This window comes from Pipra filicauda, unplaced genomic scaffold, assembly GCF_003945595.2.
Source record: "Pipra filicauda isolate LSUMZ 115617 unplaced genomic scaffold, ASM394559v2 scaffold9_size5747161_pilon, whole genome shotgun sequence".
Lineage (NCBI taxonomy): Eukaryota > Metazoa > Chordata > Aves > Passeriformes > Pipridae > Pipra > Pipra filicauda.
Window position 1 is genome coordinate 4,084,012 of NW_024105198.1, and position 23,207 is coordinate 4,107,218.

At 35.2% G+C, this 23,207-nt stretch overlaps 1 protein-coding gene across 1 annotated transcript in view; it reads right to left on the reverse strand.

Annotated features, from left to right (window-relative positions):
- The window catches only part of NAALADL2 (N-acetylated alpha-linked acidic dipeptidase like 2), a 238,439-nt gene that overhangs the window by 94,889 nt on the left and 120,343 nt on the right, over positions 1–23,207 (reverse strand). Inside the window, exons 5-7 of the mRNA XM_027724653.2 lie at positions 13,407–13,550; positions 4,195–4,287; positions 134–339 (exon numbers count right to left, since the gene is read on the reverse strand). Of these exons, the coding sequence (XP_027580454.2) occupies positions 134–339; positions 4,195–4,287; positions 13,407–13,550 (443 nt within the window). The remainder of the gene's footprint in view (positions 1–133; positions 340–4,194; positions 4,288–13,406; positions 13,551–23,207) is intronic.

Consider the following 23,207-nt stretch of genomic DNA (forward strand, 5'->3'; position numbering starts at 1 on the left):
TACATGAATGAACACAGACAGACCTCACAGACCAGCTAATGAACCACAATTTCCACGTGGTAATTGCATATTGTTTTCACGCTTTCAACAAAAGTAATCATTATTGCAATGACACCGTCTAAAATTACTTTACCTCAGCCCACTCATATGAACCAATGTTCCCAAAGGCTGTTCCTCCCCATGAGCAGAAAACAATGGTCCTGTCAGGTCTCCAGCCCCTCTTAGCCTTCAGTGTCAAGGCTTGGATCAATGCTGTGATGACAGCAGTGCTACTGGCCCATCCTTGTCCACCATAAGGGTTCAAGCTGCTGTGATGGCTCCCAATGATGATGTATCTGTCTGAAATGTGAAAAAAAGAAAGACAGACAGGAAATTTACTTCTTCTGGATCCCAGTGTTAAAAGAATTCTAAATAACCCTAAAAAATGAACTCTGTTAGTGGTATGTAATGTCATTAGTACAACACAAAGCTGTCAACAAAAATTTATATGATTACATGCAAGACAATCATACAACATATATAAATAAAACCGTGAGTACTACTTAAAAATGAGCTAGTAAATAAATATATGTATATCCTTTCCTAATTAAACCTCCGTGCACTTGCCTTCATTGTTTGCTTACTTCTCTCCTTATAAATCTGATATATACTATTTTTACAGCAGAGCTTTGTCATATAGACAATCTAATATTTCCATGCTCACATTAGAGTGTTATGAAAATATAAAAATAAGTAGAAAACTGTCTTCAATACACATTAGCATCCAAAAAAGAAAACAAAAGGTGTGGTACTACAATAGGTAACATAAATAAAATACACAAAGTATTAGTACTCCCTCACCTGGAAGACTGTGTTCAGTGCTCACCACCCTATCTCAAAAAAGACATGGCAGAAACAGCAGTTGAGCAGCTGGTAACCAGAACGGTTATAGATCAGGACTTAGACTTCCATGTAAGGAGACATTAAAATACCTGGACTGCAGGTTTAGAGAGGAGACATGACAGAGGAATAGCGATAATGAATGATACAGAAACGGTAAGTCAGACCCAGTAGTTTTGTTAATGCTGGAAGAAAGTACTTTACAGGATGAAAAGCAAGAACTTTCAGCCTGAAATAAAGAACACACCTATGGTTACCCAAAAAAAAAAAAAAAAAAAAACAAACAACACTTTTCTTACAGAGAAATAACACTAAATCTTCATCTCTCAAGGTATTCATATAATCCATATACCACTCACAAGAAGAAAAAAACCCCTTATTTTATTCCAAAAAAGATGATGTGGTATGAAATAGCATGAATGACTAGTGTGACTGAGGCCTGTCAGAGAAGTCAAAGTTGAGTTATGCTGAATGACTTACTAAACTACTAGACCTTCTGTGTGAGATGAATTCACAACCAAAGCCTCTTTGAAGGACTACTCACTGATTTTGTTGTGATATTAAGTAGTTTCTTTCTGGTCAAGATCTAGTCTTTTAAAGGTTTCTTTCAATATTTCAGGATACCAATAGAGAACAGAACAGCTATCAAGTGATGCCAGATCCACAACAACCTCTGGGTGTTGTTTGGGTTCCAAAAAGTGCAAAAATTTTGGTTTATTTTCTTTATCCATGGGGATTCACTTTGCACTTGCTGTCAGTACACCAGAATGTGGCAACACATAGGTGGTAAAATGCCAACACTTTATATTTGCTTATAAAATTATATATCTACTCCTCAGTATTTTTTACAGTGACTGTTGCCTAGAAACGATTTTAATAGAACATCAACAGACTTTGATTATAAACCTATTCTCTATTAAACTGGACTTTTATGAGCTCAACAAAATACAAAGGCATGTTGTTTTATATGGAATCAAAAATGCTTTACAAACAGGGGATTTGTTATGTACCTATAATACAATATTTTTAATCAATTGCTTGGGGAGTGTGTAGGTATGTAAATGAAAATTTCTTTCTAAAAATAGACATGCAAAGTGTAAACCTAAGTGTACATAATAATGTAACAAAATGCAATCTAAATCACATAATTTTGCAACTTGTGTGTTGCACCATGAAATGCTTAATTATAGGTTGCACTAACAATGAAAAACCATAAGGTCTTCAACTCACTTAATGAAAGGAATTTGGAACAGAAATTAATGGCCTTAAAGGCTTCTATGTCATTAAAAGAAATGCCACTAACACAGAGGGATCAGACAGGGTCAACACTTACCCCATATTATGTGAAGGGGAAAGGGAAGAGACATTATTAAAATAATGTGGGACATTTTGATGGAGCAGAAGCTGCAAGCAGCAGCTTACTGTAGGAGAAGCCAGCTGAACGAGCAGGGGCAAAACATAACAGCTGGTGTCTCCTTCAGAATTCTTTATCTCTGCACATCTCTCTCTCTTGAATAGAGGCAATACCCTGAAGCAAACAAATACAGGAAAAGCATAGGAGAAAGGATGGTCATGCTTGCAGAGGCAGCAGCTGTCCTTTCTCAGAATCACATGGTAAGAAAAAAGAGAAAAGACTAGAGATAGAGAAAAAAATACCCATCAGATACTTTTGGAGGTGATAAGAAGGACAGCATTCAGGTTATTGACGGGCTGGACAAGTCTCTTTATACTGTCTTCTCTTGTTATATATCCCCCTTTCAGCCATGTCCAATAGAGCTATAAAATCGGTGTTACATTTTTCAAGTTTTAAACTGCTATCAAGCAGCACATTTGATCTTCTCCTAAATCTTTTAATATCTTGGTTAGAATTGAGATGCTCATTCTTACTCCTCAGATCAAACATCAGCTAAGATCACCATTACCTAGATGTGTCTGTCTGTGCATTAGATGTTTAACTTGTGCCTACATTAGCAGCCAGTTGCTATGGCTCTTGTTCAGCCAGACATCTACAGGACAAGCTGTTGCCATCTGGAAAGTGCTTTTGACTTCACTTGATTATATATCCTTTAGTTCTTTAAGTTCAGCACATATTGACAAACCCTTAAAAAGTAGCTTCTTAATAAGAATGCAATAATAAGATGAAAGATTCAGGTAAAGAGGAGATACAGAATTTATTAAACATAAACTGATACATGGGTTTTATTAGCTGGCTTGCTTCTGTTTCACAATTCAGTAGAAAGAATGTCTAAACATGGCAGTTTCTGCCCTTCAAATTCCATGACAGCTATTTGCAAAACATTAGCAACAGTAGACTGGTAGCTTCAAATTAATGAAGGAAATTAAATCCTTTACTGAAATTAAATTCACCGTGTTAATTTTTTTCTATGTTGTTTCAAAAAAAATATTTTGGTGAGAAGTATTCACTGGTGAATTTACAGTATTTACAGTATTCTGGTGAGAAACATTTAGCTCACACAAAACTGAGTCCTTATTTCACTAACAGGAATAACAATTTTCTCCTCTCCCTTCTCTATGACTTAAAATATGAAATGACTGGCCCACCTCCTAAGGGACTGTAAATAAATTTGCATCCTTTCCTCTGAACCTGATAAAAGAGTATTAAGGCAAGTGTGATGATGTTTTGATGATCATCATCTGTACCCTAGGAATTGGACTAACTCCACAATGCTTTGCACTATGTAAGTAACCAGCAGTTAAGTAACAGTGTTCATTCACGTTGCAGAAACCCTTCACTTCTTAGGCAAATTCACTTACAGACAGAATAATCTCATTCTTATGATATCTTCATAAGATCTTCATTCTTACAATATCCTGATTATTACATTATCCACGTACAGCATCAAAGGAGGGAGGGGGGTTGTGCTTTATGTCTCAGTTGCATTCAGAATCTTATTTTTTAATTATTAGACATAGAGAACAGTAATCATTATTCATAGAATTGTATGAAACTAGCTTAAGGCATGACTGTAATACAATGTAAGGCTGCAGCAAGTGTTAAAATCATATTAAAATTAAAACCATAACATAGTTACTTGGTATAAACTACTAATACTCTCTATAGTCTATGTGTAATGCCTGATGCTCATGTAAACATGTGTTTATTGTAACTACAACCCCCTTCAGCTTTTTCTCTCTTTAACACTTCTGTTCTGTCATAAATCAAATCACAAAATGACTACAATTAAGGATCTCTCCTTCCACTGCATTATGTGGCAAAACAGAATCCTGATCACACCTGTGACTCCCAGCCATCATGAAATAAATAACTGATACAAATGATAAAGGGATACTTACCAGGAAATACAGCTCCTTTTAAATATCCAATAACATTAGAAATAGTCTTGTAAGTTGTGACTGACTGAATATTCAGACTGATTATTTTTTTTCCTGGTAAAAGATAAAAAAAAAAAAAAAGAGTTAAACTTGTTTATCTAGCCAAGAAATCTACAGAACACAGAATAAATTCCACATATATTAAAAAAGGTAAAAAAAATAATAATAAAAAAAAAATAAAATTATACTGAAAAGGAACCAGAGATTAAAAAATGTAGTATTACACTATTTTACTTTTTTAGACCTATTTTAGCTGTGTGGTTCAAAGCTGGAATCTCAAAAGAGATCTCTACTCCTTGAGTTTAAAGATCATTGAATTTGTTCAATAAATGTTGCCAGAATACAACAGGGGAAAAAAACCCCAACAAACCTTAAACCAGTAGGATTTACATACTTCTGTAAATATGAAATTTGTGTTACTCTTCATAGGTTTTTCTCAGCTGATCCTTCACCCAGGTCAATCCATCAATAACATTCACAAAATTTTACCTGGTTTCTATTACATTTTCTTCTGGAGAAACACCACTATGTTAAATCAGATGGGAACAGTTAGACCTCTCCAGTACTACCCACACTACCAGCCCAGCCTTTGGTGATACACTTCTGAACTTATGCCAACAGAAGTCAGTTTTTTTGGCTTAGCTGGTATCAACTGAGGAAATAATGTAAATACATAGGAAGCAAAATTTTAAATCTGCTAAAACATAAGGGACTTGCCAGTATTGCTCAGCCAGTTGAGACTGTGGCACAGAATAAAGCCAGGGAAAAGTAAATGTCTGAGTTAAAATAGCTTTAAAAAATTAACTGTCCTCTGCCCTGCAGTGGGACAGAGTAACCACACAAACTCCTGCAGTTTGTGACAATGGAAACCAAACAACTAAGTCAGGGGAGCTGCTGGTACCTTCCAAATGTTTCATTTGCATTATAATAGACTTTGTTAACATTCATCTCATCTGAAAGGTCATAACTTCTATCTAAGAAAAATGAAAATGTCTTAAGCTGCTCTAACTTCAAAGGCAGCAATTGTGTGACAATAACCACTGTGTCACTCCAGACACTCAGGGAGGGTCTCTTCCATCCAGGTATCCACCACCCCTCTGTGTTTAAAGGCATCTCTGAGACAGAATTCCTTCCATGTCCATAACCCAACTGTCACACACCTAAATTAAAATATTCCACTGATCATTTTGCTCTCTATCTCCCAGGCTATTATTCTCCCACAGATCTATTCCTGACAATTTGTTTCCAGGCTTTGTTTCCCGAGATATGGGAAGCATACAAGTGGGGAGTTTACTGCAACATGTAAAATAAAACCAGTACATCATTATGATACTGTTCTTCAAGGTTCATTTGCTGATACTTGATGTTTACTTGAAAATTCTCTTAAAATAAAATCTAATATATTTTAATTCACAAGTATTCATTTACCATTGAAAAAAGCAAACCAACTGTTAGGATCTTTGTTGTAAAAAAATGTACCAGAAATATTATTCTGTTTTTCACTCAGGCAAGACCTCCTCTGTTATCAATAGACGTGTTCTGCTTTTGCTTGAACACAACAGGAAAGAAAATGCAAGTCAAGCAAGTTAATCAAAAATAAACCACAGAACATGATTTTTCAATAATCAATCACAGCAAGTTAATTTTGATTTGTCATGCAATTAACTTCACCCTTCTGACGTAAATTACTGTAAGGTTTATTAACACCATGTGATGATGAATCGTGTTTGTTCTATAAATCCACAGATAATATTTTAGAATTTTTAAAAAGTATTTGATTTAAAACAAAAAAATTATCCAAAGGGTTCCCAAAGGGTCTTTCAGAAAAATGTGAGATGAGCTCAAATCATCCATGTTGATTAAGCAGCTTAAATTTAATCCAAATTATGCAACTTACTTCTTGCTGCTGATTCTCACCTACAACCACTCTAGAGCCAATTCAGTCTTCTTGAAAAATAGTTTTAAATTCAAAACTGATTTCCTTTCCTTTTCTTACAACACTTCAGATACTCGTTTCTTTGGGCTCCACTTCAGAAAAAAAGATTAATCCTTTTGAAGACAACCAACTTCATTGTTTTTCCTTAACTGACATCAGCTATCCAGTCTTCAACCAACAATGAAGAAACAGAAAATTAACTTCTGGCAATACACCATATTCTAGAATCAGATATTTGAGTTAATAGTCATGTAACACAGTAGTCAGCTTAAAGTGACTTGGGCTTAAAGGCTTAGTACATCAGATGAAAAGGCTGAAAGTACTCTTCAGAGTACACAGCAGAAGCGAAATTTAATCCCTTTAAAGAGTTCTGACAACAAACCTCTCTTCCTTATGCTATAATTTAAAGATCTTGCCATCTTTCTCTTGTTTTTTTTTTCTGTATTCTCTGGAAAGCTATGAGGAGACTTTAACTTAACATGATTCAGGATACACTTTGAGTATATGTAAGCCAAAAGCTACTTCTGAAATAGAAGAAGAGAAATGTATTTATTGTTATTTTTTATTTCTTTCTTTAGTGATTTGGAACTGTAAATTGTCTCATACCAAATGACTACCTTCTCCTCTCCTATTTACATAGTTATTTTTAGAAATGCATGGCTATTTCCCATTCATTTGACTGACAATTTTAGTACTCCAGATGAGTAAAAAAATTCTACTTGCAATATTTATGTTAAAACACACCATGAGTTATGTTTCTTTTTTTGTTTGTTTTTGACCTCATCCCAAGCTCATACAAACAGAGAGGAGTATAAGTTTGAGCCTCACTTTCAAACATATTCTTGAATCCTGATCATGCTAAATGCCTATAATCAGACAGTTTTCTGAGCATTGCTTTGAGTACTGAATTTCAAAAAGTATCTCTGGGGACTTGGGTTCAAAAATTGAACTAATTTGACGAGATTTTTGCTATTCATTTACAAAAATTTCCTGACATCACATTTAGCTCCAGTACAGAAGCACTGAGAACTAAACTAATTCAAGCATTTCGATAGCTCCTGGATCATAAAACCAGAAGTTATTTCAGAAGACTGCAGAAATAAGGTACACTGTATGTAATGCAGTTTTCAATATACTTCTGTTGAAATCAACATAAACCACACCTGAATAAACAGACATCAGTCTGAAATCACAATTAAACTAAAGATTTCAAACTTCATCAAACATCCATGGCCATGTAACTAACTTAGGGGGCACCAAATAAGCTGAAATAGTCATAATAATACTAAATTTGACAGATTTCTTGTTCCAGTCATTCAAAAACCTTACACCAGGCTTTAATAACTCAACTTCTAACTTTTTGACCACACATTACCAAGCTTTTCAGACACCCCTGAAGGCCAAGGATTCCTTTAATAATGAAAGCCACTGTTTTTATTAAGTTATTTGCCCCAAGAGCAGAGGTTTGTAAAGTAATATCAAATACCACAGAACATGATGGTAGAATAAGAACTAACTGCACTCAGTGTAGAAACACAGTAAGCTATTTATATGTAACCAATAATCAAATATATCATAGATTTCCTATATTCTATTGGTGATACTGTAAAAAATAATATGGCCTGGTATGCAGTTTTTGGAATACCCTGTTAATCACACAGGTATGACAAGTAAACATTAAAACATATATAACACCAGATTTTACTGTAGTTTGAAACAAATGCTTCATTTTCACTAGACATTTTCTAGAATAATTGAGTAAAAATTCCAAACTACTACTACCATCTTAGACTGCCTAGTTAACAGGCTTTTAAAATCTCACTGAACTGTGAAAAACATATTTCAGTTAGTTCTCAGTGTTTCATCATGTCAATTTGAGTGCAAAACCTTATCTACTACATATTTTATGTCAGTTTTCAATTAAGTTCAAACACAAAACTCTAAATGAAGAACTGTAATCATCATAAGCATTTATGTAATATCAGCACTTACATATAAAAACACCACATGCAACATAATGACATACTTAGAAAAGTGAATAAACATAAAATAGTATATACCTAATAATTTAAATAATCTCTGAAAAAATATTGTGAGACACTATCAATTTGCATGTGCAAAAATCAATACTGAATTTACGCAAGGTACAGCACTGTTGAATTATAAAATTATTTGCACAGGATCAAACCTCCAGGACAGATGTCCTGTAACAAAGAGCCTTTAGTGATTTGGGTTTTTTTCTTTGTTTTTTTGTTTGTTTGTTTGTTTGTGGGTTTTTTTGTATAAGCAGTGCACCATCTAGATACAGTCTCTTTGAAATCTGGTATCCCTAATATTTTTCTCTAATAGATTTCTATTTGATTAACCAACTATGTTGCCTACTAACAATATATCCCCTTTTTTAAATGGATATTCATAGATCTTGAGTTTCCAAGTCAAATCTTTGTCTGAAGAGCTTAATGAATAAATTTCTTGCTATTTGATTATCTTTTCTGACCTACAATGAGGAATCCAGAAATAGAACTATTCAGATTAAGAGCTTCTGAAAATAAGCAATGTCTAGAATAAAGTCCTTTAAGAAGGCTTTAAACTGGGATGGCTTAAATGGGATACAAAATCAATGTGTCAAAGTTAGTACCAAAGAGAGCTGAAAATGCTTCATATGGTACAGTTGAATTTCATAACCTCACACTATTTTGACAGTTTCTTTACCTGCTTTACAGCAATCAAAACCAAAGCATCACATAGAAAAACAATGGCAGAGAACACAATTATGAAAATATACCTCAACTGTTTACAGTTCTGGTAGAAAAACTCTTGAGGCTTCAGGTGGGAGTAGAGAGAAGATACATAAAAAATGCTTCTCACTGTTCATGCTTAATTCGTTCCATGAACTTAAAGAACGAAATTTAAAGCAATCATGAAAAGAAAATCTGAGAGTATTGGTATAAATGTCTGTAAATTTTCATATCCAGTATATCTGAATTAGATCAGACTTCCCTATTTAACATGTACTTCTTTGAAATGGCAGTAAGAGATACCTGCAGAACACTGTTACATTCCTATTGTTATGTACAGTGACTTCATATCTTGTAGATACAGTAACATGCACTGTCACACATTATGCTGGCATCTTTCTCTATTTGTTTTCTTGGATACATGTTTAGCATAGTCCAAGTACCTAGAAATTATGGGATTGTTTGTGCACTGGTATCACAGTGTATGATGGCATGGCCAGAGTTTATTAAATATGGTGCCCTTTCTTTTCTCTGACAGGTAGCAAACTATGAAGGAGAAACACATATAACAAGAGCACAAGGCTGTAGCCTAATAGGAGGAGACATATATCCTTTTCATGTCCTTCCTCTGACTGAATAGAAGACAGGCTTGATTTGCACTAGTGTACCACTTGGCAGAGAACTTTGTCTTGGATGATGATCGTGTAATATGGAAACTACAGGACTCTTCCAATTAATTATTGCTTTTGTGTAATTAATGATTAAAACTTCACATGATCCGAGTTGACTAAAAACTCAGTATAGTAAACATCTGACATGTGGAACTGTATAAAATAGATGTTTAAAGTATTATAAAAATTATTCTTTGTGTTATGCTACAAACCTTTTCAGTAACAGTCACTTCTGGTTATCTGATCCACTCTCCTTTTTTGGAAGAGGAGGTGGATTTGTTTGCAACCTAAAATGTAGTCTTGCATTGCAGTCACTATGATGATTCAGTATTGATCAATGACTGTATTTTTTAGGCTAAAAAAAGTTACAAAAGATTAAAAGGTTCTACCTAAAAAGCATTTAGATCTGAGTAATTTTACTCGTAGCAGAATCCTGTGAGTCTTTGTATAGCTAGCTCTCTTATTCACACAGTGTTTGATATCATTCAAGTTACTCAAACTATTTATGCTTTGGTTTTACTATTTTATAAGTTAAAATATAAAAAGAAATGACACCTAGGTGTCAGCAAAAGGGATGCAGAGCTGGTAAGAAATGGGATCTTCTTTTGCGTATGTTAACTCTGTTGATATTTTCTGAAATAATACACCTTTAATAATCTTGGTTGATCTATACAAAGAGAGAAATGGGGCTGGATTTAAGCATCAGTTGGCTAAAGAAACTTAGGTGAGATCACTGCATGAGTGATTCTTTAAGTGAGATCGACACACTGCTTGTATTATACTTCCTGTCATTTGAGTTCTATTGCCCAGGAGTATTAGGTCAGACCAGCTGCCCATCTAGTCCTTATCTCCAAGAGTGACCAACAACAAAAATGTGGAAAAGAATGGAAGAATAAGATGATGCCACAGACACCTGGACACTGATCAATAGTTAAATCCTAGATCTTTCTCATCTTCTGTCTTCTCAGATACGAATGAGTATGAAAACCAACACTTAAAACCAAAGAGAAAAATTACTTACATATTACTCGTGTTTTTAACCACCAGACCTTCAGGTTTTCCATTTAACAACAAAGTATTTGGTCACTAGTGGCAAAAAAAGACTTTTTAAATTAAATCCCACTAAACAGATTTAAATTAAATACTCAACAGATTAATTGAAAAGGGATGATTTTCACCTGACTGAAATCTACCAACTGGCAGGTAACTTAAAAAACAAGGATAGTTCACTGCAACACAGCAGGATTCTCTTCATTTACGTTTATAGGAGTGCTTTTGTTTTACAACCACCTTCACAATGTTCTAACAATATCCTACTAATATCCTATAAAAAAAGGATATACTAATATCCTATAAAAAAAGCTTCAAAACTTTACAGCTTCTCTATAAAGCTTCACTCAAACTCCTTCTAATTCCCTATTTTGGAGAAAAAAATCATGGATTCAGATTAATGAGGATTAACAACAACGTACCTTGCTACACAAAAAGCAAATCTAATTACTAACTTCATCTAATACAAAACTAATAACTAACTTCAATTCCCACTATTTGCTTTGTAGGCTCTGAGCAGTTGATTTATCTCAGATGTTTGTTCCATATCCTCTCACTCACTCTGTCACATTTTGTCTCTTGAAAACTGCAAGGCTAAGGGGAAAAAGAGGCAATATGAGAAAACTATATATAAATGTTTAATCATTACTGATGAATCTGCTGTTCAGTTTTTGGAACAGACTGATGAGAGAATGATGATCATTTTATTCTAACAAATTTCAAGCCAACCAATCATCTGAATTGCTCATTCCCCTCTTTTGACAGATGAGTGATGAGTTCTACGTCAGAAGTGAAATCTCTCTCTTAAGCTTCTTCAAATCAACAGGAAGACTGCAAATTCAACCTTCACTGATTTCAAATGCCTTGCTCTCTTCAGTGTTCTCTTTAGTTATTACTCTTATTAAACAGTTCTACACAATTTCTTATCATAAGACCACTTTTTTATCTCTTCCATTAAGGCTGCTACTGAACACTTCAGCACACTATATGCTCCAGCACATCCATAGTTTCACCATTACTTCAAGGCAAAATACATCATAAAACATTGCAGAATTATACAAGGCTTCTTATTATAGTCCCTATTTTCTCAATAAATTAAGAGTTTAAAAAAAAATCCCACATGGATTACTGTGGTTCAGAAGCTTTACAGGAAATCAGACACAGGCTGTTGTGTTCACCCAGAGTAAGCCACACATGGACTGGCTCTTACTAGCCTTGGAATATTCTTTCCAGAAATTTTCCACCTCACAGAATACCTGTCTTCTCAGTGAAATAAAACAGACATACCACACCTGTCACAGAAAAAGCAGAATAAGCCACCCTTTAGGTGGTTCTGTCCTGCAGCCTCCACAAAGAGCTTTTTGAGAAACAGGCACTGTGAATGCTTTTATCCTTCTAAAACGAATGTCGTTTGCCAGGCCAAATTCATGCTTTCCTTCAGGCACTTCAGCTGTTTAAAATTCCAACAATACCAGCAAGCTTCACACATCCTACCTGGAACAGTAAAGCACTTCCTCCTTCCAAAATGGTCTTTTTCCATTTTCTACTGGTTGTGGGGACGATCAGTTCATCTTTAAAGTATCTAGTCAGCCATGCATGGAGAGCAATAGTCCTGCCTAACCACAGCAGCTTAAGCCATGAAGCAGGAGGTCTTCTGCCTCCCTGTTTAGTATGTATAACTACAAATGCTAACACAAGTCATAAAATTAATCAACCTTTTTTATGACTTGTTGTATTGCACTGCTATTCCACAATAACTTTCCAAAAGCAATAAACAAGTGATACAGTACACATGTGATAGTACATTGGTTTTCCTTAAAATTAGCTTTTACTGTTGTCATCGCTGTTTGTAGCACAGGATACAGTGGCTAACTTAATCTGCTTCCTCCCCTCCAAGACCACAGCTTCAAATAATTTCATTTTAAACAGGCATTATAAAAAAATACACCTTTTTTCCTGCATTTTTTTTATAGTGAAAGATGGACAGGTACAAAACAAAAATGAAGACAGAATTACTGAACATGCATCTCATCTAGAATGTTCTCTGGAAGCTGTTCCTTCATTGAAACACTGTGCAGTATCTTTGCTGGAAGACTGTATCCTCATTTTTTTCCCCACACACAATGGCAATAAGTTTGTTCAAGCACTAATCTGTGTGACTTTGCTAATGGCATTATATCTAAATATATACTCTGAATGCATTCTTTCATTTCATCTGTCTCTACTCAAGGTCTTTTGTTCTTATCATCAGGACCATTTTTCTGGTGAAACCTGGAGAAAAAGGTGCCTGAAGGTTCAGATAACAATACATTGTTTATTCTATACCAGAAACAAATTAAGGAATGCAGAGAGACATATCACTGTTAAGAATTACAGTATTATTGTACCGGAGACAGGAAAAAACCTATACAATAATACTGTTCTTGGTGCTTTAATGTTAAAATCACATTCTTAATAGTACAGTAAGTCCTAACAAACAATTAACAAAACCTACCTAGTGATGGTATCTACACAGAGGAGGTTTTACATCAGTATTAAGAATTAGTGCTTAATGTCTTATTCTAAGAGAATTATTTGTTTTTTTAAACCAAAGCTTCCATCTGTCAGATTTTAGGAGCATAATTTTTAGGCTGTTCATAGTCCCTCCTAGAAAGCAGCTCAGCAAAACATACTCATGACCAGCTAAACCTCTTAGTTGTATACAGTTACAGAAAATGGATTTGGAGCCCTTGAGGAACATTCCATAGTTAGAGGGAAAGTGTACTTAAAAAGCATTACCTGCAGGTGGCAGCTGGAGGGGTATACACCTATCTTTTTGGACACTGTCCTCAGGTAAGGAAACAAGTTTTCTGGCAAGCACTGCAGAAATTGGTTGTACTAACAGTGTTGTGAGGTTCAGTCGATTTTGCCTGTAGCTTCCATCTTAAAAAATGGAAAGAGAAGGGCAATTTTGTAAATGAAAATTAGATTTCAATCCATCATAAACCAAATAAAACCCACAAATCTCTATAACACAGCTTAAAACAACTGACATAGATAAGCAGCTGTTATTTGGTACTTACCTTATTGAAAAAAAAGTCTCTTCGAGACCATGTACCACAAAATTGCATGTGCATATTACAGTATTTGGGCAATAGTTCCACAAGAAAGAAGCTGACAAAGAGTCCGTGCAGATATTGGACTGTATGTGACTTAAACACACTAAATTAGATTGGTGTGTACTCAAGGAAACATTGAAAAATACAATTATAGATCAGAAATAACTTCCAAATTCAAGTAAAAATTGAACACAGCCTTACAGGGAAGAGCAGACATTTAAACTGCCCAGAATCATGTGCAAGTATCCATCTGCATTGAACAGTTACTACTGATTAGGTTTTATTTTGCCTAGAGAAGTTGTGCTATTTAGCTCACTCTTTAAACGGTTTTAGTGCTATCACACAAACAAGCCTTTGTGAGAAATCTGACAAGAAAAACACCAAAAATGAGGCATGTTGATAATATATTGGCAATTTGATGAGATATGCTTCCTTGCATGTACCAGAAACCCTGAAAATTCTGATATACACCAACCTCTTTGAAAGGCTACAAACTGGTCACCTCATTGACTCAAAGTGGGTTCAATGCAGCTAAGGTGACTCTCATGTATTTTATAAATGCAGGAGTGTTTCTGTGATGGGAAGTTGAAGGATCACATGAAGGAGACCTGAAATAAGAGGGTACTACTAAACAGACACACACATCAAGTGAAGTAAGGTATGGATCAGAAAGCCACTGACTACCTCATTTACAGCTTAAAGAACTTAAGAAGTCATAGCACAAACCTCTCAGTAACAACAGATTCATGCAAATATTAAAATCTCCCTTCAACTGAAAAAAATGTGAGTTTCCACACACATCTATGTTTCTGATGGGACAAAGATATTCTGGGAGACCAACTGAAAGAACTCGCAAAAGAAAACAGGCTAATTCTGCACACGGAAATGCTCTGAAGCACTTCAGGACAAAACATCTGTTTTTCTCAGCTACTTCTTCTGGCCAATAGAGGTATAATCTCTTCCCATGGAAAGCAAGAACACTCTTGCAGACGAAAAGCCCACCATGGAAAGGGAGAGGACATTGATAGCCCAGGGCAGGACACAGCTCCAGAACAACCTGCAGCACTCTCAAAGCCTTCCAATATACCTGCCCCCACTGAATGATTTCCAACATTCAACTAGAGATTCAGAATACAAGACCTCCCTCTGAGACCTCCTGGAAACAAACACCATATTTTCTGTCGACATGGAGTTCTTTACTACTCAAAGGCATCCTTTACATCCTGTGTGACTGCAATCACAAAGGGAGGGAGCTATCAGAAATCAGTAGCACGTGTTCTAATACATTGCTATAAAAATACTATTAGGATTGTTATTGCTGAAGCACAACATAAAAAAAAATCCAGTCACAACCTCCAGTTTTCATTCTTTTTATGCTAGAAACTCCTGAGACTTTTTATAATATGCCCTTAAGCATAATGTAAAAATTGACCAAAACTGTATTATTTAAATATGGAAAACCAAAAACCATGGTTCAGCTTTAATACAAAGTGACAAGTGTTCACTTTGAAAGAATCAGGCAAATTTTTAAGTGGAAAGGTGAAACCGGCTCAAAACATTATAAACATGGTAAAATCAGTTTCCTCAGGCTTTGAGAGTCAGTTTCTGGAATCAAAAAACCCCCTAAAATGTCCTACAGAGATGGGTAATTGAGACATTATTTTCTGTGTAGTGTTTGTCAATCTGCAGACTGTATTAGAAGAGCAATGAGGCTCAAAATGTTTCAGATGAGAAGCATCTCTCCCTTCTCCAGTTACTCAGAATTTGAGCTTCACACCTGAATGAGCTTTGAAAGATACACTTTTGAGAACAACTTACAGGAGAAAACCCCACCATGTTTAAAAACTAATCATTTAACAATAGAAGATGGAATTTGATGTATGGGACAAATAGAAAAGAAATATATAAAAAGGCAGATTTAAGTTATCTGGGCAGATTTATCTGGAAGAAAAACTCTCTAATAGAAGGAATTTATAAAGACCTGCCTAGGTAGGTGATAAAATCTCTACAACTGAAATCTTTCTAAAGAAAAGAGTAATCAAACATCTGTCAGGAATGACAGAGCTATGGCTGATGCCCTTCCTGAGGGAAGGTGTTGCATTAGATGACCTCTTGACATATTTTCCAGGCCTTATTTCTGTAGAATTCTCCAGTAATTGAACTTCCTGAACCATTAAAAAAAAAAAAAAGGCATTATTGGAACTAATATTAAAAAATGCTTTTTAAAAAAAGGAAAAGTGAGAGTCACTTTCCCTCTTCCAGGCATGTAATAGCTGCCAGGAAAGTAGCCTGCTAAGAGGACTGAGGAAAGCTCTCTGCACCATGATCAGGTTTCAAAAGTGAAAGACTCAAGACCAGTCCTCTCCAGTGCACACTTAAAAATCTGGAGATTTCCAGGGCTGCTAGTTAAAGCTCAAACATTCAGCTTTTAAATACTGACTGTGAAAAAGTGCAGTGCAACTTCATAAAGGAACCAACATATCGAAAGAAGTTTGAGATGCTTGCTGGCACTTTCTCTGCTGGATGCCAAACTCTGTGGAGCACAGAGTGCTTTCAGGATCTGTGGAAACAACAAATGCTTTGAGGATAATTTAAATTTGACATTTTGCTTGTAATGAAATTTAGTTTTATAGCATGAAACTCTTCCAAGAAACAGAATTCCTTCTCTGCAAGTCTAACAATCTAACCGTGCCAGGCCTAGAACCACTATTAATTTTAGAAAGTCTCTAGAGAACATACTGTAAAGCGAGGAGAAAAATATGGTAATCAATTATTAAGTTAATTTTAGGAGCACAAACAGAGGCAATCTTTAGAAAGTTTCTTCACAGAAAGCAAGGTCTGCATTTCTACTTTTGCAGTGACTGTGTTTTATGTTTTCTTTTTCAAAGCAAGCACAAAGAGCACCAGCTTCCATACTGCTGCGTTTGGGACACACATTTGGAAGCCAGGATTTCATAGTGATCCATCACTTAACTTACTGGTATTTGTAACATGTTCTGAGATTTCTGAAAAGCTTTTACGGGGAGAATTTAATAGTAACACTTGTGCACCATATGTCACTCAATTCTAGGCTAAAGTACAATTTTATCATCGTTTCAGTGACTTTTGTGAAGACTGAAAGATCAGAGCACATGAAATGAGAGTCACAACACGTTACCTCTCTAGTTAAAAGAACATTGCGTCACCCACAGCTTCTTAGTATTAGGAAATAGGCTTTTATTTATATTTCTCTAAAAAATTTTTTGCTACATGAATCAATTTTCTGTTAACTTTTGTTTAAATTCCAGATTCAAAGGAAGACTGGACAGAATATTGTATTTAATCATATCTGTTTATTAAAGTCACCCTCTACCAGGATCTGATAAAACAAAAAGTTAACAACTAAAACTGTCTAAAAAGTTTACTGATAGAATTCATCAAAATAATTCCTTCTAAGACCTGAAACACTGCTTTAAGGATGTTCCCCCCCAAAAAAAGAGAAAAAAAAAGTATTCTGACTGAACACTGAACCATTATTGTACATATCCACATCTTTGACTTTCTGCTGCATTAATAATAGAGCATATTAGTTTTGAAATATCTGAAGTGAATGGCTCATTAATTTTTCACCTTAAGCTTAATAGAAATTTGACAAACAGTTTTATGCTGAGAATAGACACTCCAAGCAGGACTTCACAGCACATGATGGGAATAAATTAGAGCATAAAAGACAGAATAATGTGTATTTGGTCAAATAAGATGGTTCTGTCATTCAATTGCCTGAAGTGAAGTTAGTTCAATGCATTTCCGTGAAAGTGGCATTTTTACATTTAAGGATTCTCAGCATAAATGCCTTTGTCAGCGCTTGATCTTGTATTTAACATGACAAAAAAAAGATGTATAAATTGACATGTCATAGACATCTATATTCTTTGTGCTTTGAACTCGTACACAGCTTCCCCCCAACTTTGCTGATAACATTCAACAGCTGTTACCTTCCACTGACTCTCATGTAGTTAGGCACAATGATTTATTCTTCACTGCAAAATCAGTTTATCTGTGGTTTTTCTGATTTACATCTATCCAGACAAAGGGACTGTGCAGTGCCTACAACAGGGAGATTCCACCAGCTGGTTGGTGGCTCCAGGTACTAAAACTCACATCACTACTGGTAATCATGCTATGCAGCAGCTACTTGATTAAATCTTCAGCTACAGTTGCTAACAATACTGTCGATGAGCAGCATTTTTAAGATAGACATAACTCTTCTAACTCAAAAAGACTTCAATTAAGCCTTCACATCCCATTTAATCTCTGATATGAAATGTATCCATCAGCTACACCTCACAAAGTCACTGACTTTTTTTTCCTTCCTAAATTTTCTCTTTGAACAAAGGAAGAAAAATAAACTGATTCCAGCTGTTACTTCTTGCTGTAAATGGATACAGTTAGAATATTAACCCAGAAAACCTGATGCTGTTCTGCAAGCATTTATGAACAGGAAATTCTGGGAAGGTTCACCCCCACCCCCACATGCTCAGTGTTTGGACTTTAAAAGTCAGATATATAGTTTTCTGCATATGAAGTCAAAAAGAGACCTCTTCCACTAACAAAATTGGTGCTGAACACCCCATAGTGTTTAAAATGGCAGTAAGAATGCATTTTATTCATGGGAAGGAGAAGACCATTCCTTCAGACTTGGAGAGTATCTTGAGATGTAGAAGCTAAAAAATACCAGCAAGAGTAAGAAAAAAGTAACTGATACAGAAAAATGTTATTCAAGAGAAGAGCAGAACCTGGAGCAAATGCCTCTAGAATAGAACTGGTAACAAAAGTTTGCCGCTATGTCTTTATTCAGTTCTCTATGAATTATCCACTAGAATTACAGTGTGGAACATGTGTCACTTTTGAAGTATTTTGCTTCATAGCCACTGGTAGAAGCACGGAAAAAAACATTTTTTCCTCTTTTGTAAAAAAAAGAACTTTGAAATTCTGCAACCAGGGATTTCAACAACAGCCACATGTAAGGGCTTTCAAAGCAGCTTTGCAGGCAGCAAAGCACGAGATGATGAACTGCTCTGCCAATTACAACAACATTGTGGCAGCTTGAATTTCAGGATGCATGATCTCAAGTGGGCAAGGGACACTTAGAACTGTGTGTTGATTTGAGATATGAGTGAGAAACATGGCTGTGCCTGTAAAAGGTTTATGCACATTTACAGAAAGTACAGAACTGAAAGGCAGTGAGGATCACCTAGAAGGGAAACAAGCCACTGAGAGTTCTCAGAAATTATCTGAAAAAGATTTTCATTTTTTTCTTAGCATTGGTGATGGATAAAAAAACTTCTTTAAAAATAAGTTTTTAAAAAAAGTCACGTTCCCATGATGTCAGGAGCTGATAAAATTTTAGAAGAAAACCGAAGATATCAAACCACCTGTGATAAACTCCCCAGTTAACAACACCATACATCCACTGGTACGTACCCAAAACCATAAAACTATAGAACTACTGATTTTCTTATAAAGTATATTTACTACATTCTGTTTATATCACATTTTATCAATGGATTGGATGCAAATCTGTGTATATATTACTCAAGACTGTCTCTTTAAACAGATTTCTGTCATCCTTAAAAAGAAAACTAGTAATTCTATATCTGATGTGAGAAAAAATACATCTACAACTTGCTGTCATCTTTTTTCCTCCCTCACACGGAGTTGTGCTTAACCATTATGAAAGAGAAAAAAAAAGTCACTCCCCTGCCTCTTAGTGCAAACCACTCTTGTCTTAATGACTACTTAATGTACTTTAAAAATACTGTCTTGTTTCTTTTTAAGATACATAGAATGAAAAGCAACACATTTATTGTGTAAAAGCAAAACTGCTTTGACACACTGATGCATAATCATCTCATTAATTTCCCTGCTTCCTTCTGAGAATATTTAATACATTGGCAAGAATAAAAAAGAAACGCAACAAAAAAAAAATTCACACATCTCTCACCATTTTGAATCCCCCTTTTCATTTAGCTTGTTGTAGTGGGTAATACTTAAAATTACATATAAGTGGCCAAAATGGAGCAAAATTACATAACACTTCTACACCAATTGACAGGAGGTAAAATTTTTCCTTTTTAAGTATCCTACAATTGTGTAACCACTAAGCCATAAAAAGGAAAGAGCAATTCTTCCACATATTACAAATAGCTAAAACATATTTTTATGTTCTAGTAACAATGGCATGTAACAGGGGAGAAAGGATAAGACAATTCTCAGGTTTTCCTCTGTTAGAAAATGCTCTCCTTGCTACTGAGATGAAAGAAACTCTCCACTGATAGCAGTTTGGTCATGGGACATACAAATCTCTGTCCAAACAGGGGTGGTGGATATTCAAAAGGGTTGACAGAAGTTGCCTGCCTTACAAGACAAAAAATAAATTGTTCTCAGCACTTTAAAAATAAGCTTATTAAAAAAAAAATCCAACAGTCATAAACTTCAGCTTCTGCACAATTTATTCTTTGCCATGCATGCTGAATTCAAACCAGAATCTTCAATACTTTAGTATTTAATTTTGGATTCTATTTGAGGTGTTCTTGATAGCAAAAGATATGCTTAGCATCTTCTACCTTCATTAAATTTAAGAACACGAGTACTTCCCACCGTAAGGGTGTGTGTGAAAATAATCAGTGCTAAAAAGATTGGAAACACTCAGAAAAATTAGCCATGTAATGAACTGACCACAATCTGCTGCAACCAGTTATCTGAGTCTTAAATTGGATAATAACTTATCATTAAGGACTGCAAAAAGAAATATTAAGATTCTTACTTAAATTTTATATCTTTGCACCAAATTAGCAATTTAAACACTATATGATAAAATAATTCTACAAAAAAATTATTGCTGGTATTTTTTATTTTCCTAAAATATGCAGAGGTATTAATCCAAGCAGTTTAGCAGAACTGCTTGAAGCGATTGCTCTGATGTTCAGAATTACAGCACAATCCAAAATATTAAATATCAGACACATACTTGGACTTCCTTTTTTTAATCTTCCTCTTAGGGCAAAATTACTTCATGAACCCCATACCTGCAAGTCTGTGCATGAAATGTAGCTGCTTGTTGCTCCCAGAAAATATATTTCCCAGCCCATTAACTACACGATGTTCTTGAACTGGGATCTGGAGGGAAGCTCGTGTGTACGTGGGTCTGTGCATGAGGGAACACAGATCAAACTGATGGACTAAGATGTGACAGAGATGGCTTTTAAAACTGATATATTACAGAACATTTTGAATTCAGGAGCCAAACACATTACAGAATTTGTTATCGGTTTCACTGACAAAAAAATTCTCTCCCTCTTGCAAAAAGGATCCAGGCAGGCACCAAGCAGGGATATCCTGTTCAGAAACGGGAATACTGAGTCACAACAGCAGAAAAAGCACACAGCACCTCCTGCAGGAATTATGTTTTCACCACTTCAAGAAATAAGGAACTTCTGGCACATTCAAGAGTTAATGGGCTGGTCTTATGGCTTGCTCCCTCCTGAAACAAACCTTGGTTTGCTACACTGGTGAGGGCCACCACGACAAAAACAACAACAAACACGGACAGGAGACATCTATATACATTTTCTTCCCTTCAGTGATGATGGACACTACACACAGTAAAATAAGGGTCTTCTTTATGTGAAATATGTTTGCAGCAGCCAGAATATACATCAGGCAACATATGCCATCGTTGTTCTGATTATGAACAAGCGTAGAGTCCTGTTTATTCACAATAATGAGATTTATTGTTATTAAAAATAATAAAAGCCCTATAACACTCTACAAGGAATGGAATGGAAACAGAAAATCTCTAAGAAAACACTGAAAGTGACAGGTTTAGGATGACAATTATTTTGTTTATAGCATGTAGTGAACATTGCAATAACTCAGAATCACGTGCATATGTTGTCTGTGGTACAGTATGCTTTCTTAAAATTATATATATCTCTGATTCATTCTTCCATATTTGTTTAAAATCTGGAAAGTCACATTTTGGCTTCAGTTTGATGACATATGAGGTCAACCAAGGGTGTGGAGTCTCCCCCTTTTCCGACAGCCTCTTACTTACTCCTCTCCCTACACCACAGTGATGTTTCAATGTCCATGTTATGAACCAGAATCAGCAAACTTTAAAAAAGTTCTTTAAAGCCAGATCAGCTCCCCAGCCCATAGTACAGCAGTGCTCCTAACAGATAAATGAGCAGAATAAGAGGTAAGGTAGGACCAAGGAGGTAAATGGCGTGGCTGGAATTCCTCCAGTTCAACACAAAGTGACTGTTCCAAGGCACAGAATGACATTTAAACATGCACATGAATTCAAACGCTACTTACAGCTTAAAAAAAAAATAATTAAAAAATCTTTATATTTTCCATTTTCTCTAGGTTTTTTGAGGCATTACGGGATAATTCAAGAAAACCATTTAAAAAAAACAAGGCCTCTAATATTTTGTCTGAAAATGATACATAATTAATATGTATCTTCTGTTTTAGCAGGTTAAAGAAGTTGCAGTGTTAACATGTCTGATCTTAATGCCCAAAAATTTGCAAAAGAAGATCAATCTATTAATAATGCATGTCTATTAATGCAAAGTATATTGATACCATTTAGCTTTGTTTTAGTGGACCATGCAACTGGAATTGATGCTCATTTTCAAGGTCAGTTCTGACTATATGTATGGAAAGCATACAAGAAGTTCAAAAAAACCCCAACAAACTCTATCTGCTTTTATTTTGTTCTAAAGGGCTTGCACTCAACTAAAAGTGAAACACAGAGAAGAATCTTAAAAAGCTAGACTGCAATGGAAGTGTTCCAAGTTCTCGGTTCATCTTTAATTTATTAATCTTCCACCTGCAAGACCAGATAAAGTAGATATATTTGGTCACGTACCAGTAATAATTTGATTACAATTACTGAAAAAAAAGAAATATCCTGGCAAGTCAATCTCAAATGACAGTTTTCCAGTATGAAGACGTAGATGTTCTCAAGATTCCTATTAATCCTATTTATAGTACAAAGTGGAGAAAGAACTATGCTTGGAAAATCCTACAATTCTGAATCTATGGAAATCCTTGTAACACATATTGGTTTATTTCTTGAATTACAGAACAGAGACAAATAAACTATAATCTATTTGCAGTGCTCCTCAGAGATATAAACACTGGTATTTAATTTACTTAATAACTTGCTTATGTATTTGCATGTTTTATTATGCTCATGCTGACTAGTGTAACTGACGGATTCAGCTTCAGAAGGATTATAAACACCCAGGAGAACTGGATTTTATTTTGTGCACAACAGCACATTCTTTGTGAATATTCATTCAAAACTCCAAGCAGAGTCTTCGGCCCTAAATGATTTCTGAACCGTCTCTTGTAAGAAGCTTTGCATCCTCAAAAGAGCTTGTGCAACCTGAGATGACCAGGCAAAATAAATAATTTTGTTTAAATAACAGCG